At 53.2% G+C, this 15,337-nt stretch overlaps 3 protein-coding genes across 3 annotated transcripts; 2 read left to right on the plus strand and 1 right to left on the minus strand.

Moving 5' to 3' along the window:
* Nucleotides 1-5,257: 5,257 nt before the first annotated feature.
* wis1 (MAP kinase kinase Wis1) lies at nt 5,258-7,261 on the plus strand (the record flags this gene model as incomplete). Its single annotated transcript, XM_053192119.1, has 2 exons — nt 5,258-6,817; nt 6,866-7,261. The coding sequence occupies 2 exons, from the start codon at nt 5,258-5,260 to the stop codon at nt 7,259-7,261; spliced, it is 1,956 nt and encodes a 651-aa protein (XP_053050283.1).
* Nucleotides 7,262-8,787: 1,526 nt separating this feature from the next.
* SUR7 (Eisosomes component) lies at nt 8,788-9,679 on the minus strand (the record flags this gene model as incomplete). The annotated part of the gene is made up of 3 exons (XM_053192118.1): nt 8,788-9,037; nt 9,098-9,584; nt 9,670-9,679. 3 exons carry the CDS (start codon nt 9,677-9,679, stop codon nt 8,788-8,790), a joined length of 747 nt encoding a protein of 248 aa, XP_053050282.1.
* A 3,364-nt stretch (nt 9,680-13,043) lies between these two features.
* N0V96_011476 (uncharacterized protein) lies at nt 13,044-13,964 on the plus strand (the record flags this gene model as incomplete). Its single annotated transcript, XM_053192117.1, has 1 exon — nt 13,044-13,964. The coding sequence occupies one exon, from the start codon at nt 13,044-13,046 to the stop codon at nt 13,962-13,964; it is 921 nt and encodes a 306-aa protein (XP_053050281.1).
* Between the last annotated feature and the right edge of the window lie 1,373 nt (nt 13,965-15,337).

Raw genomic sequence — 15,337 nt, forward strand, 5'->3', positions numbered from 1 at the left:
GGAGAATCGAGGATGATCTCTACGGTACTTGTGGTGCTTGTGGCACGACGGATGAGCAGAGTGCAGGTGGCGAAACCATGTGGCTGATGACGACAGACGTTCATCCTTTTCGCTCTGCTCTCCCCGGTTTAGATATCGACAAAGTCAATAATCCCAACAAGACGATTACAAATTTTCATAGAGACGTGGAGTTGATAGGAGATACGGTCGGCAATTGCAACATCTCGGAGGCCGCTTGCCATTGAGTTTGCGCTTCTCCTTAATTCCGCAGGGCCTTCCCTGGCGAGCTGAACTACAATCTACCATGGGATACTCTGTTTTGACAGCATTTGCCACTGTCGACGACCATCGGCGAGAGCTCCGGTCGACTGCGCAACGGGGTTGGACCGGGGTGCGCGGCGTCCAGCGCTGGCTGGCCGCTGCTCTGGCTGTGTCCCCCTCAAGAGGTAGATCTTTTTGGAGGGTACCATTTTCCCTTGGGCATCAAAACACTAAAAAGTCAGAGGACCCTTGAAATACTTCGACTGCGTGGACCGTTAGACTTTGAAACTGCATATTTTCCCCGGGGGCTGTGAGGGCGATGATCGCGGGTAGGCCGTAGCGAGTGGCGGCTGTGGATGAGATCAGGAAACGTGCCCAGAGTCTGGATTCTTTTTCGTTTACCGTATTCTAGATTCCGTATTCCAGATCTCGCAGATCGGGCTATGGGATTTTGCTCGCAAATATTTTGTGTCTCCGCGATCACGCCCGCCCAAGTCGCGATGAGTTTGAAATGCTCAACCGTCCCGACTGATGACGCTTTACCTAAACAATCAAGGTACCTAGATACCTTGGCAATCAAATTGCAACATGAAGACGTCAGCGAATCGCATAGACGCGGGCGAGGTTCCGTTCGAACTGCGATTGGACAGAACACGCGGAGAGGAATTTTGAACCTAGATGATGTCAGGCGGAGGTAATCGTCCGCTGGTGTGCTGATAAGATAAGACGCCGAAAGATAGGTACCTCAGCTCAGGAAAAGCTGCCTTGTTCCATCGGGGAAAGAAAATGTACGTACCCTAAGGTACGGTACGAATATTCTGGACGAGGGGAGAAAACGTCATCAGTCAATGGGAAATCGTCCCTCTGGCACACCGTTTCTTACATGAATTCCTAATCCCCAGTGCATAGCGATGATGCAAAGCCCATTTCGACCTTCTTTCGGAAAATCATCTGATGGTACCTATCGCCTACAATCCTAGACCTTTCGAGGTTAGCAGCCTGCAAACTATGCGTACTGTGACCCGTCCGTCCCCGATTCACGATGCATCGTTGAGAGGTGCTTCAACGACGAGAATTGCGGTGGGGGTTGAACCTCACCAGGAGACACCGGATGGGCTAAGTCGTCAGTAGCGCGAGTGTAGTGAGCCTCCCACGAGAAATCAAGCTCATCCGTTCAAAAACTTCAAGCCACAAGTTTCCTCAGTCCATCGTTGGCGTTGCTCTCTACAACCCGTGGAACTCCCCTCTTGTCCATCAACGTCATCACTCCTCAGTGACGACCCCCATAGCAAATTGGCGAATTGCGAGACGCCGGAAGAGGGGGGCAGGATCAGTGGCCGGGGTCTGGTTGACACTGGCGCTGAGGGGCCCCTCGCTATCAAACTTGTCAAAGGCAAGCATTCTCCAATCTCCATTCTCCAACAGAGACCTACCAAGCGCAGAACAGAGCCTAGTCCTGCCCTTTCGAATGACTTTTATCAAGACGGCTCGATAATTGGTCGACGAGGTCGAGGATGCCATGCGCAAATTCAGATGGCCGCTGCTTCGGCACGGTACTTTGCGGTCTAAGAGACTAGCGTCAACGGGGGAATATGCAGCTTTCATCTTAGACTGCCCGTCGTCGTCCTTCCTGGCGGGTGCTTCGACCGCATGACGGTGCCGCCCTCGCCAATCGTTTGCTTTGCCTTCAACAGGCAAGCCCTCCGCCGGGCGCCAGAAGTCATACCCGATGCGTCCCTATGTAATGTGCTCTGTTTGTGGGGGCTGGATCGTGAGAGGTGTCGAGAAAAAAGTGCAGCTGTTGTTGCGGTGTAAGACAGAAACAGTCTAGTCGTCCGTTGCTTGTGTCTGGGTTTCGTATGCTTGGTGGCTACTATCGCTTGGTTGAGGTAGGGGTCTGTAGACCGGCTCGGTTCCGAGTTGCGAGTTACATCACTCTGGCCGTTGCATGTGCTATTTTCAGAAACATCGCGACGAGGTTAGCAGGTTTCCGCAAGGTGACATGAGCGTTGTGATTCTCACTCTCTCGAGGTACAATAGCTGGCTCAGTCATTCCCGTCACTGGAGCGAGTATCCTTAGCAGATGGAGCATAATGCATGGAGCACATATGCAGGCGCGTCCACCGTCGAACCGTCGAGAGGTGATGTGCGGGAAAATCTTGCTGATGGTCCCTCCTATGATCACTGAAGAGCCACAGAGCCTGCTTTTGGGGTTCGAGTGGCTCCATGCTCCTGTTCCCCTTGCGACAGCCGAGCCACACAAGTGTCCGGGTGTTGGCTGCCGTCGTAGACGCAGGACATCTCATCGTGTGGTGCAGTGTAAGGTAGTCGAGCTGTCGCAATGGTGAGATCTGACTGAGGATGCGTGGGTAGCTCTTGGAAAACGATTGGAGTGGACCGTTGTCACCGAATGCACGATGTCCTGGAAGAAGCCGGGAGGAAGTTGGTTAGACTGGGCGGTGATGCAGGTGGCGGTGCTCTCCAAGGGACAGACGCTGCATATGCGGATGCGCATATCGTCCAGGGCTCACGAAGTCAGGGCAGGGCGGATGGATGCCTTTCCTTCATTCTTGGGACTCGGGAGTGCTGTGAGGCTTGAGAGAGAACTTGTTGCACACTGGGAAGGCTTGGTATGTGGTTTTTGTTTCTTTTTGCGGTGCATCTGCCCAAGCTGCCTTCCCCTGACCTTGCCTCGTGTCTGTAGTTGTAAAGCCAAGGCAGGGATCTTCTCCCTTTAGACCCTCACATTATTGAGTGTTGTTGACTGACCAACCTTTGAATGGAAAGTCTGGACTGAGGTGCCGGGCAGCCGTCAGGTTCCACCGAAGAAGAACAGCATAGAACCGGCACGCTTCTTGCTACCTGATTGTGGATGACACGATGAGTCTCTCCTGCCTCATTCTTGGTGAGTTTCACGTACCAATGTACCTTGTTGAGCAGTAAGGCAAGGCAGGAAGAAGACGTCCCGGGCACATTGGGGTGCACGTACCTGCTTTGCTATCACCAACTGGATGCGGCTGAGATACCAAAAGTACGGGGATTGAGTGTCTCTGGGCATACATACCGTCATCAATGCTCGGCGTGAGATTGCTATTGATGTAAGGTATCTGTACGGAGTCCGGAGTATGGACGTCGCTTTACGGAGACAACATCCTGGATCTTCCATCTTGCTACCGTAATTAACAGAATGGAAGTCAACGTCAACGTCAATCTCAACAGCCACAACCTGGACGTTGGCGCCCAAAGGGCCCTTTTTTGCCTTTTTTTTTTTTTTTTTTTTTTTTTTTTTGTCTTGTTCATCTTGACACATCCCACACATCTTTCGACTATTTCTGCCCTGCTGCAGCGTGCAACTCTATCTATCAACGACTATTAGATTGGTAGATTCTATATATGCTCTACTAGTTCGCCCCCCTCCTCCCATCTGAACTCGCCCATCACTTGGCCTCTTTCCATGCACGCAGACGCCCTACACACAAACACGCGCAGAGCACGAAGGAATTCAACCTTTGGCACTGAACACCCTCCCTCTACGGTTCAGTCTCTAGATTTTCACCAGAGATTGGTTGATTGGTGAGCCTCAAGTTTTCTCAAGTTCCTGACCCCATCCAATTCCATCTCACTCTCTCCCATCAAGCGGTGCATTCATGCCCTTTGAGTTTTCTTCTCTTCCTTCCGCAATTCTGCTCGATGCTGCTTAGAGGCAGGCACTGGGGCAGAGGCAGAGGCAGAGGCAGACGTCGACCTTGCTGGATGAGTACAAGCGTATGGTGCATCCACAGTAGACGGCAAGTACAGGTACAATAATAATGGAGCAGATACCTTGCTGTCTGCTCCATTGTCTGCCCAGTTCTTGCGTCCTCGCAGGCACGTCCATGTACCTTACCTCACTCCGTAATCCCCCACCTGGAATTTCTCACGAGTCACCAACCTCATGAGGTGCTCTCTTCAGCCAGTGGAGGAGTGACTAAGGTTACTGCGAATACTGTGTACCTTAGGTCGTCGCGGATGGTCCCACGTACCCCTACTCGATGACAGATAGCCAAGGTACTTAGGTTCCCGGGCTGCGCTGCGTTCGTGACGTTTGCACCAAAATTGCGTTGCGACTTCGAACCCATTTTCCCTCGTCTAATTCATGCCCCGCCGCCAACCTCTTTTTGGGTTCTTGAACAGAGCAAAAGAGACAGAGAAGGTCCAACGAGGTCATCATATGTCGGCCTCTCTATCCATACCTCGCCTTGCCTACCTTACCATTCTTTTTGATACCTATCCATCCTCCTCTTTTTTACCATACCTCAAGTGTCCCTCATCTCTCCCCTTAAACGCCGCATCCACCCTCGCATATTCTCTTCTTTTCTCTCTCATCACCCTCACTCCGTCACTCTCTCACACTCTTTCCCCATACCCTCCTCTCTATCTCTCTCTCACTCTCTCTCTATTTCACCATCCGTCTCTCCTCCCCCCACTCCTTTGCTCAGCATTGAACATTGGACTCACAAGCCAGTAAGCCATCAGACGACCGCTACAGCTCAACAAACTCGGACTGGCCGGCCTAGCCCGCCCGCGCATTCTCTGCCATTTCCCGACTTAGAGTTTGCCCTTGCCACCGCCCCGGTCGCAACCCCGACCCGACTGCGCAGCAGGCCACACTACCAAAACCGCCGCGTCTAGACCCCGCGGCAACATTTCGCTACAACCCTCGAGTTTTCGATCCTCTACCGCCGCTTCTCTCTGTGCGATCGACCCTCTTGTCTACCTAGCACCCCGCGTGCGACTGGACTTGACGATATATCGATATCTATCGCGTGCCCGACTTTTGTCCTCCCGCACCCTACCGTCCCGGTCCATCACCTGCCGCACATGCTATAGGGTCATCCGAGACATTACCTACAGTCGACTCACTCCCACACCCTCTCCCATCCACCATCGATAGCATCAGGTCGCCGCCAAGGTCAATTCGCGTCTCGCAATGACGGACCTAAATACTCCAGACTCCATGCCTGCCACCCCCGATGGCTACGTTGGCGACAGAGACGGACTTGGCAGCCCTACGTCGCCCGGTTCCGCCGACTCTTCCGAGGCCAGCACCCCGCTCGAAGGCCCCTCGGAATCCCCTTCAGAAGTACCCAAACGTCTCCCGTCGCTTCGCACCGTCTCCGATCCCCAAAATATGACTCCGTCTTCCACACCGTTGGGCATGCTGAGCAACGCACGCCGTCCGCCTCCTACCGCTTCCATGATGAGCATGGGTGGTGGTGCCATGAACGAAGTTATGGCAAGGGCAAGAGCACTTCACGCTCAGCGCCTGGGCAAGCCTGCTGGCTCACAACCTCCTCCCAATAATATGGCAAGCTCGCCGCAATCTCCAGTCCCACGACAAGGCTCTCCCGCGGGGTTACCTGGTGGCATACCTGGAGGGCTGAAGCTGCCTGGTGGAATGGTTCGCCCATCCCCTGGTGGTATGCCACGTTCCGCCCCGGTTATCCCAACGAAGCCCTCTCTTGCTGCCAGGCGTGGACCCATGATGAAGCTTTCCGACATGGGCGGTGGTCCTTCACCTGCCTCTCCGACCGCGCCGAAGTTGTCCGATATCCACGGCCCCTCCAACAATGGGAGCGGTGCACCCAACGGAACGACTGGATCCAAGATGGACGAGTTCAAGAAATACATTGATTCGGAGAAGGGGTGGATCACGTTCGACGGTGCTGCAACTATTACTAAGAACGGGGTCAACTTTGCCAATGGCACAGCTTTCACCATTTCGCTAGACGAAGTGGAGGTCTTAGACGAGCTTGGCAAGGGTAATTATGGTACTGTCTACAAAGTGAGGCATACAAAGCCTAGAGTACCTAGGTTTGGGTCTGGACTGGGTGGTTTCAAGAACCCGAACTTGAATTCGTCACAATCGGACCCATCACCCATCCGCCATGCCGATACATCGGTTGAGTCATCACCAGTGTCAGCATCAACTGAAGGTACCGGAAGGGTGATGGCGATGAAGGAGATTCGGTTAGAACTGGAAGAGGCCAAGTTCACGACTATTCTCAAGGAGCTCGTCATCTTACACGAATGTGTATCACCCTACATCATCGACTTTTATGGAGCTTTCTTCCAAGAAGGTGCAGTCTACATGTGCATTGAACACATGGACGGTGGATCAATCGACAAGCTGTACGACGGTGGTATTCCCGAAGGCGTACTACAAAAGATTACATACTCCACGGTGATGGGCCTCAAATCTTTGAAGGACGAACATAACATCATTCACCGTGATGTCAAACCCACCAATATCCTGGCCAATACTAGAGGTCAAGTCAAGATTTGCGATTTTGGTGTCAGTGGGAACCTTGTTGCGAGTATCGCCAAGACCAACATTGGTTGCCAGAGTTACATGGCACCGGAACGTATCTCAGGAGGAGGTATGACAGCCGGTGCCGATGGCACTTACAGCGTGCAGAGTGATATCTGGAGTCTTGGTTTGACAGTCATCGAGTGTGCCCTGGGACGATACCCCTATCCGCCAGAGGTATCGTCGACGATTTTCAGCCAGCTGAGTGTAAGTCTACAGAACATTGTTGAGAGACGCGAACTAATTTGATGACAGGCTATTGTCGAGGGAGAGCCCCCAGGCCTGCCCGAAGAGGGATACTCCAGTACCGCACACGACTTCGTCCGCAAGTGCCTCAACAAGATTCCGAAGGATCGTCCTACCTATGCAGCGCTGCTCCAACACCCTTGGATGGCGCCCTTTTCCAAGATTGAGACGATTGCCGAGGAAGCAGAAGAGGGAGAGGAGGCCGAGGCCGTGGCAGATGCTGTTGGCAAGCTCTCCCTCTCGTCTGGCACCGAGGATGAAGAAGTTGCGGATTGGGTCAAGTCGGTTTTGGAGCGGAAGCGCGCAGGCCTCATCGCCCCAGCCACCAAACCGGCCCTGCATGCTGCTCCGTTACAGTCCCCGACCGCGAGCCCTGTGGTCGGAGCTGGTGGTATGCTAGAATAGGCATTGTTGAGAGGGGGGGAAAAAAAGGCCGAGGCCACATCGTTGGCGGGGGAGGTTTATGGCATTCACAAATTCCCATGCTGACCGAGCTGGCCTCTGTTGGCCTTTTCTTGTTCGGCCCCTTGCACTTTTCCATCCTTTTTCTTTCTTTTTTGCTTTGTCTCATACCCTCAATCCAAGTATTTCTACATTGCATCATCAGCATATACTACTGGTTGGCAAGGAGTGTTTGTTTTCGACCATTGGGGTGGTTTTTTCTGCGTTGCTTCTCGCGTTGAGTGGTAGGCTCCACGGCCTTTTTGGAAACGTCCAGTATACGACACGGGTGGCGTTTCCCTTTCATGGTTGGCAATTTTGCCACTCCCCCTTTTCCTTGAATCACGGATTGATGGTCATGATGGGTCATTGGGTGTGGGAGTATTACGACGAAAGGAGCATATACGACGGATGGGCTGGGTGGCATGACAATGAGACAGAAAGAAAGAAGAACTCCAAGATGACAAAAAGGCAACTGAGGTATTGAGAGGCCCCGATATAAAATCGACGAAAACTTCCCTTGTATGTTTGCGTGTACGTGTGGTCCAACTAAGCATGTAGACAAGGAGTAGTGGGGACAAGACATGATCCTTGTGAGCAGAGCTGATGGGAGCCAACGGGCCCTTGGGTATACTTTTTCTAAAACAAAAAAGCGGTTGCAGACAACACATGGCCTGGGAAGTAAGCTTGTGACATACAGCCGAGGGATTGAGCAACCTGTGGTTCTTAGGCATTTTTCTCCATCGTCTGCTATGATGTACATTTCGACACAAGCAAGTTTAGCCAACGGAGTCTTAATGAAGGCGGTGATGAATGATGGGACTGTCTCCTCTCGAGAGTGTTTGGGGTTGATAGGAGGGAGCTTGATACTGGGTCATTTCCCACTCAGCGGCGATGCCATTGCTTTCTCAACAGTCTTGAGAGCAAACTTGCCTCTGCGTGCGACGGTTATACATGTAAAATTAGGCGCGTCGTTTGCAGTTGGAATAGTAAGTATACGTGGATGAATATCCATGGTATTCATCCAGTACTCAACACAACGTACGAGGTTTCGGTTTTTGGAGACTCATAACTCTGGCACTCGTAGTATATCAAATCTCATCGTTGGGTGAAGAAGCATTACTGAAAACAGAATACACGACTCAAGTGGCCTAGAGCAAGGAGGTTTAACGGTATTAGTCTATTAGTTTAAGTAGACCTAAAGAGTGGTATATGTCGGAGCCAGGTACTAGTAGACGCAAAACTCCAAGACCATGGACATGATATTGACCGTCAATCCATCTCGGGAAGACCTCATGGGTGTATGTGGCTCTTCCAAAACGCCAGCGAAATGCAGAAACAAAATAACATGGTCGCGTAAATACAACACACACGATGAGCATATCATTAATACAACAATCTCCACAAACTGGAATAATTCCCAAAAATTAAGAATCGTTGCGGGTGAACTCGTGGTGCTCCTTTCTTGTCAAAGGTACTCAACAACTGACCTATGCGTAGTCTTCCTTGACGCGGCGGCTGCTGTTGACGTCGAACGACTGGCGGCTGCGAGTGCTGCGCTTTCGGCTGAAGCGGCTGCCTCCAGTGTAGCCCTTGTCGCCGCGGATGCCGATGCAGAACAGGAGGGTCGCAATGAGAAGGGCGGCCCAAGCTCCCCAGGTGAAGCCAAAGGCGTAGGTGCCGATGTGGGCCTCACGACCTTCGGCCTGAAAAGCGTTGCGTGCCTTGACGAACGTTGCGCTATTGAGAAATGTTAGTCACTATGAACAGACTGAGACGATGGATAATGGTGGGACGTACGTCATCAGAGCGGCGGCAACGGTCAGGAAGAAGAGAGCCGAGGCGGAGACCAGGCCGGCGACAGCGGCGCCGAGACGACCGCAGCAGGCGAGGAAGCTGGCGAACCAGGCAAGAGCCATGAAGAAGAGGGCAATCAGGTACATGACCCAGCCGAAACGCCACATGTAGAAGTACTCGGTGCTGGTGGTGCCGCCTCCGTGGCTACCAGAAAGACCGGCGGGAACGTTGGCCGCATCACGGCCCCAAGCCCAACCAAAGGCTGGGGCAGGCCAGGCACCCCAGCACTCTGCGTTCTGGTCGTTGCAATAGTAAAAGTAGTTCCATCGCGTAAGCCCGTTGTGGGCGCCAGTAATGCCAGTGGTGTCAGCCTCGAGGAAATAAGTGTTGTTGAGGGGCGCGGCGTCGCGGACAGCAGAGAGGATGACGAAGAGCAGGAGGACGATGGAGCCCGAGAGGAAGACGATGGCAGCAGTGCCGAGCGGAGCGTCTGGAATGATGCTGTGTCAGTCTGCAATTGGAGACTTGAGAGTATGTTTCGCGGCGCAAGGGTGGAACAAGGATAGAAGACTCACGTTTAACCATTGCTGCGAATCGGGTTGGCTGTTTGTGGGATTGCCTTTTTTGTTCTCCGAAGGGTGGTGTTTGCGATTCTTTGCGATGGCTGGGAGGAGAGGGTCGGCGGAGATCTGTAGGGATTTGTACTCAGCGATTGTGTCTTGTTTTTGGGCAGCCGGGGTTGCGCAGGAATGTGAGATAATGGAGAAGTAGTGAGTTTGACCAAGGAAGAACAGAGTAGTATAGATGGCGTACGGGTGTGTACTAACACAGTCGCAATTTCACACTCGTCACTCGGGGGGCAGCTAGGTGGTGATGTTGATGACAAGCAATGGGAAAACTCACCGGATTCGCAAAAAGTGTTTCAGAGGGATGAGGGAGCTATGACAGGCTGGGGCGGGATGTCTCTGGCTTATGTTTCTGGGGTTGTTTTCTGTTTGCTTCTGACCCTTGTTCAAAACCCGGCCGTAATAGGTTGAAGGGAACTATAGGAAGGGTAGAGGTAGGGATGCTGGGGTTATTGATGCCTCCCGCCGTCTGGATGATTCGTTTGACCGACTTGTTGGTTCTGTAAGGCAGATGAAGCGGCTCACTGGCGGATCGAAATTGCAACAAGGCTGGTGGGAGTGCAGATTTAGTTCCTAAAGACTGAGCTGGCAGAAGCCCTAGATGAGAGTATCCGTAGGTCGGGGGTCTGGGAGGGAAGAGGGAAGAATCAAGAATTGGATGACGGGCGAGCAATCAGATGATGCAAACCAAATTCAGAATTTCAGACAGCCGACGCCAAACCAAGCTCGGGACTGCGTGTACGAAGTACCTTGGATACTTCAGGTAGGTACCAGGGCACGAAGCCAAACTAGCGGGGAGAGAAGGAGCCCCCCCGGTTTGCAGTGACTTGAGGCCCCGACTGAGTATAGCTCCTGCGACTTTCGGCTGCTTGGAATTGCTTGGATGGAAGGAAGCAGCAGCTAAGCTTGCTGCTCGTGGACTTGGGCCTGGTGTTGGTCGCTGCCCACCTGCTGAACAGCGCATGCGTCGGGTGGGCCATGACGACACCACCGAGCCACTGCCGGGATCCACCTGACAGTGCAGAGTATCAGACGGACGGTAGACATATGCGTATTACTGCACCAAAATGGTACAGTCGGCAACCTTTCGCACACAGTAGACCCGCAGTCAACCGAGACCTTGCTGGGCAACAGCGCCGGACCATCGCCCTAGCGCCTGCTTCTCCTGAGCCACTGTGATTCGTCGCGCACGCCAGTCACCGACTGCCAGCGCAGGGACCTTCCTCGGCCCAGCCCCTACCCTGCCACGACGTCATCCAACATCCTCTTCCAGCTTCTGCCCCCCCTCCCCTGGCTCTTTTTTCTTCTCGCACCGGGCCAACCACATCATTCATCACGATTCAGTTCCTCGCACTCTGACCCCTCGCTGGCCGCTTGCATCTTCAAGGCTCCATCATCTCCTTCGGTTGTGATCGTCAAAACACTAATCCTCTCCAGGCTCCGAACAAGGCTGGCAATCTTCCGCTCGGATGGTTCATCGAAATAAGGCCTCGCACTGTCAACTTGCATCTCGGTATCCCGTACGGAGTAGTGTATCGAGTGTCCTTACAGGATCCCTACAGGTTCTGTTTCGGTTCGGATGAAAAGCACATGGCTGCAGCTTCTTCGTCCATTGCTTCGGCCCAACGTCTGCTGAGCTTCCACCCATCCGATGAAAACCTCACATGCGGCATGCCAAAGCGGACGGCTGCACTCGAACAATTGCTCAACCTCTGACTGCAAATGGGGGATTCTACCGTCGACACCATGTGACGAAACGTCGGACGTTGTTCCTCGAGTCGAGTGGCTCATCTCCTCCGACTCCTAGATGCAGGGTCTTTGTCCATCCAGCAGCAGCACCCTGCATGCCGAGGTAGAACACCTTGCTTCCGCCATCCTTGACCAGCTTCCCGAGAATTGCGCGTCTGGCGCAGCTCATAGAGTATCCAACGTGTGAGGGGTGGTTGCATCTCGAAATTTGAACCACTACCCACCTGTCTTCGCAAGATTCGAAGGCATCATATCGGGATGGCTCTGTTGTATTTTCATATCTTGCGTGGCCTGGACCAAGGTGATGTGTACTACTGTGGCTCAGATGTCTTGCTGCAAAATTTCCACCCACCAGCTCGCACACAGAGAGGCTTAGCTCGTGTGCTCTCGCGTCACCCGCCGGATGGGACGGGCACTCTGACTTCTCCCTCACAGCTTGACAGACGCACTGCTACTTCGACTTCGGTTTCGATTCTCGTCGCCATTGGGCCCGAACTTGCCAGGCAAGGCAGGCCTCACGTTTCGAAGTTCCTTTGTGACTGACAAATAAGAAACACCTGGCTTGTCCGCCGTAGTGTACTCTTGAGACCATCGGCGCCAGATCGACTCGGTGCATCCGGTAACCCCACTTGGCGGTACGCCGGCGTCGGCTCCGCACACTACCAGACCATGAGCTCCATACGAAACATCTTCTCAGCTCGACAAGGCATCTTAATGTCATCATCATGAAGAGCTTGGTGACGGTATCACAGCTGGCTGGAAGCGAACTTGGTCCAGTTGGTTCTAATGTATGGGGCTAGAGCTAGGTTGACGGACAATGAGCATCATGCTTCACAAGGAAAGGAAAAGCCGTCATTAGGAGGGCATTGAGTTGTGCAAAAACACACAAGTGTCTCACCATCTCAAGGAAGTTATGGCGTCTTGTCTTGGAGGCCCAATGGCACGCACATGCAGCGCGGACACGAGCTGACAAGGCCTACCTATACAGATGACAGAGTGACGACTCGTAACCGACCCGCAATAATGCCACAAGCATACCGAAAAACCTTGAGGAAATCTTGGACGTACACCTTCTCTATCGCGGAGTAGAATCGTAGGAGCATACTAACGAGCCGAATGAACTTGACCGACGGAACAGATAATGTGGAGCTGTCCGGACAGAGGGCCCTGCTTATCGATAACAATTGCCTTCGAATGGAAACGACCTTGATGTGACAGGCCGGGGACGGTCGTCTGAAGGATCATGAACCCTACGCCTATCTCACGGAAGGAGGTGGCTCGTGCATTTGCCGATAACCTAACTTTATCGATAAGTTACGTACCGATGACAGTTCCAGCCGGCTCGTTCCGCTAAACTTTGTTCAAGCTTCTGGCAGCTTGCGTAGAACTTCATCTCAGCCACCGTCTTCGTCAAGAAACTCCGTTCAAGCCCATAGCAACCTCCGACAACACGCGAGCCGATGGGGACCCTTCGAGCCGCATACCGGATCTGTACATTTCCAACTCCAAGCTTCAAACGGACAGCGAATCAAATACCTGGTATAGTCTTGCGACAGGGAAGATGGAGCTCCTCAATGTCAATCTCGAAGTTGGTCTTCCCTGAAGACGACGGCGCCGAACCGAGCGCATTGCGACACCTTCACCTCGCTGGTTCTGATTCGAATGATTATCCCTCCTATGACTCGGCTTCAGAGTTCCAAACTGCCTTACGCCAGGTCTTCCTCGACTGGAAGTCGGCCCCAAACTCCCGCGCGCCGTCACCACTCGTTGTATCTTTCACTCCGGCACCAACGTATACCCTCGGCCGTCGCCAAAAAACTTTACTTCCCGAGCAGCTAGATCGACTCCAACAGCCTTTAACTGTCATCGACGAGACGAGGGCTGAGGCAGGGGAACAAAACGGTGGAACAGATTCACAAGATCGGCAGTTCACGCCCAAAGTCATTGAGACAGATCGTGGCGGACTGACAACCTATCACGGACCAGGGCAGGTCGTCCTATGGCCGATATTGGACTTGCACAGCACATACTATCCCCACATGACCGTTCGATCCTACGCGCGACTCATAGAGGAGACAACACAAGCGATCCTCGCCGATGGACCGCGGATCCAGACTTATCTCTCCGAGGACGACCCAGGGGTATGGGCCGAGGCCGCAAGGCAGCGGACAGGAGGACAGGAGCGCAAGATTGCCGCCATGGGCGTTCATCTCCGCCGTCATATCTCGGGGCTCGGCACGGCGCTGAACGTGGATGTTGTCGTTGATGGTGACGAGACATTGAATCCTTGGGCGAGGTTTGTGCCGTGCGGACTCGAAGGTAAAACCGCCACCAGTGTAAGAGCCGAACTGGGCGAGGCTTCCTGGAGGCGATTGAGTCTTGCTGGCGATGGAAAGGCGAAGAGAGAATGGTATGCGCGCCGGTGGGCCGAGGAGTTTGCAAAGCGCCTAGGAGTCGGCATTGCGCCGGTGACAGTGCATCGTCGACTTGGATGACCATATCATCCAGGCCATACGGAAGATCCGAACCAGCCATCTTGCCATCTGTCTGTGAGTCGCGTCCCGGCACTGGTTCGTGGGAAACCCGACCGCCAGAAGCAACATTGCTGGTGGCTGGATTGCATCACGGGTTACACAACATGTACCTTGCCCGCCTCTTTGCATCTTCTCGTCAGCTATCAAATTCCGAGCCCCTCTTTCGGATGTCGGAGCAACCAGCATTTGACCGGACAGTTTACTATAGACGGCGCGTATTGAAGAGAGACGCGCAACCGGTGGTCGGTCCGGGTCAGCATATCCTTTCGCACTCTCACCTTATTTCCGGAAGAGCCAGAACGTAGTGTATTAAGTTCCAGCTCGCTGGGAACTTGGTTATTTCCGGTGCGGCGGGGGCGAGGATACTTCACGGCACATTGTCAATTACGATACCCCATGTTCATCAGCAAACACCTTTTCTGATATCTTGGCATATCAGGTTCCAGCCTGCCAAGCCAGGACGACCTCTTGGTCCTGTGTGGCGAAGCATCTTCATCACGCCTGCAGACGGGGGAGAGAGGCAGAGTAAGGTATGTCGGCATTGCATGTCACGAATACGATATCTCGCTGTCATTGGGTCTCTACTCCGTACAACCTTTACTGGTCGTAGATTGCCATGTCGATATCACGCTTTGGCGAGAGCCTTGGCAAAATCGCACTTTGTCAAGCTGCCACGCACGTCTTCCCGTAACAATTGCTCCGGGATACACCGGGGACAGACGGGGGGAGAGAGGGGGCGTGGTGGCATGGCTGAACCCCATAGGATGTTGCTTTTCTTCCACAAGAGGGCCATCGAAGCGGACCCCCCCCCCCCCTTTGTTATATGAGGTTTACAGGTAGATGGGCGTAGATAGACATGGATAGAGAAGGAGAGCGAGTACGGACACTTGTTTTTAGCCAGTTAGGTAACGTCCAAATACTTCCTACTCCTGCTCTTTGCGGGATTTCTACTGCTGCATTCTGTCTTCGATTTCTCTTCTCACATAGTATTACCAATTGCAAAATGCAATGCAATGTAATGCAATGCCCACCTGTCCCATGCTCCGGGCAAAGTCCATGATATGCCGCGCCAAGCCCCACCACCACCACCCCCGTAGGACCTCACACTCACACCTCACATCTCACCCTTTGACGCCATGGCACAAAAAAAAAGTTTCAAGAGTTTCAACGGGCGTTCGTCGCATGCTTTGATGTCAGGGGTGCCAGGTGGCAAACCTTTAGCCGCAGACGCAGACGTAAGATCATGGATAGCCCACATGTGCAGTACATACTTTTGTACACACCCACAACAACCACCTTGGAACGACGTTGCAGATTTGTTCCCATAGAAGGGG

Source organism: Colletotrichum fioriniae (genome assembly GCF_027942845.1).
Source record: "Colletotrichum fioriniae strain IMI 355084 chromosome Unknown scaffold_17, whole genome shotgun sequence".
Lineage (NCBI taxonomy): Eukaryota > Fungi > Ascomycota > Sordariomycetes > Glomerellales > Glomerellaceae > Colletotrichum > Colletotrichum fioriniae.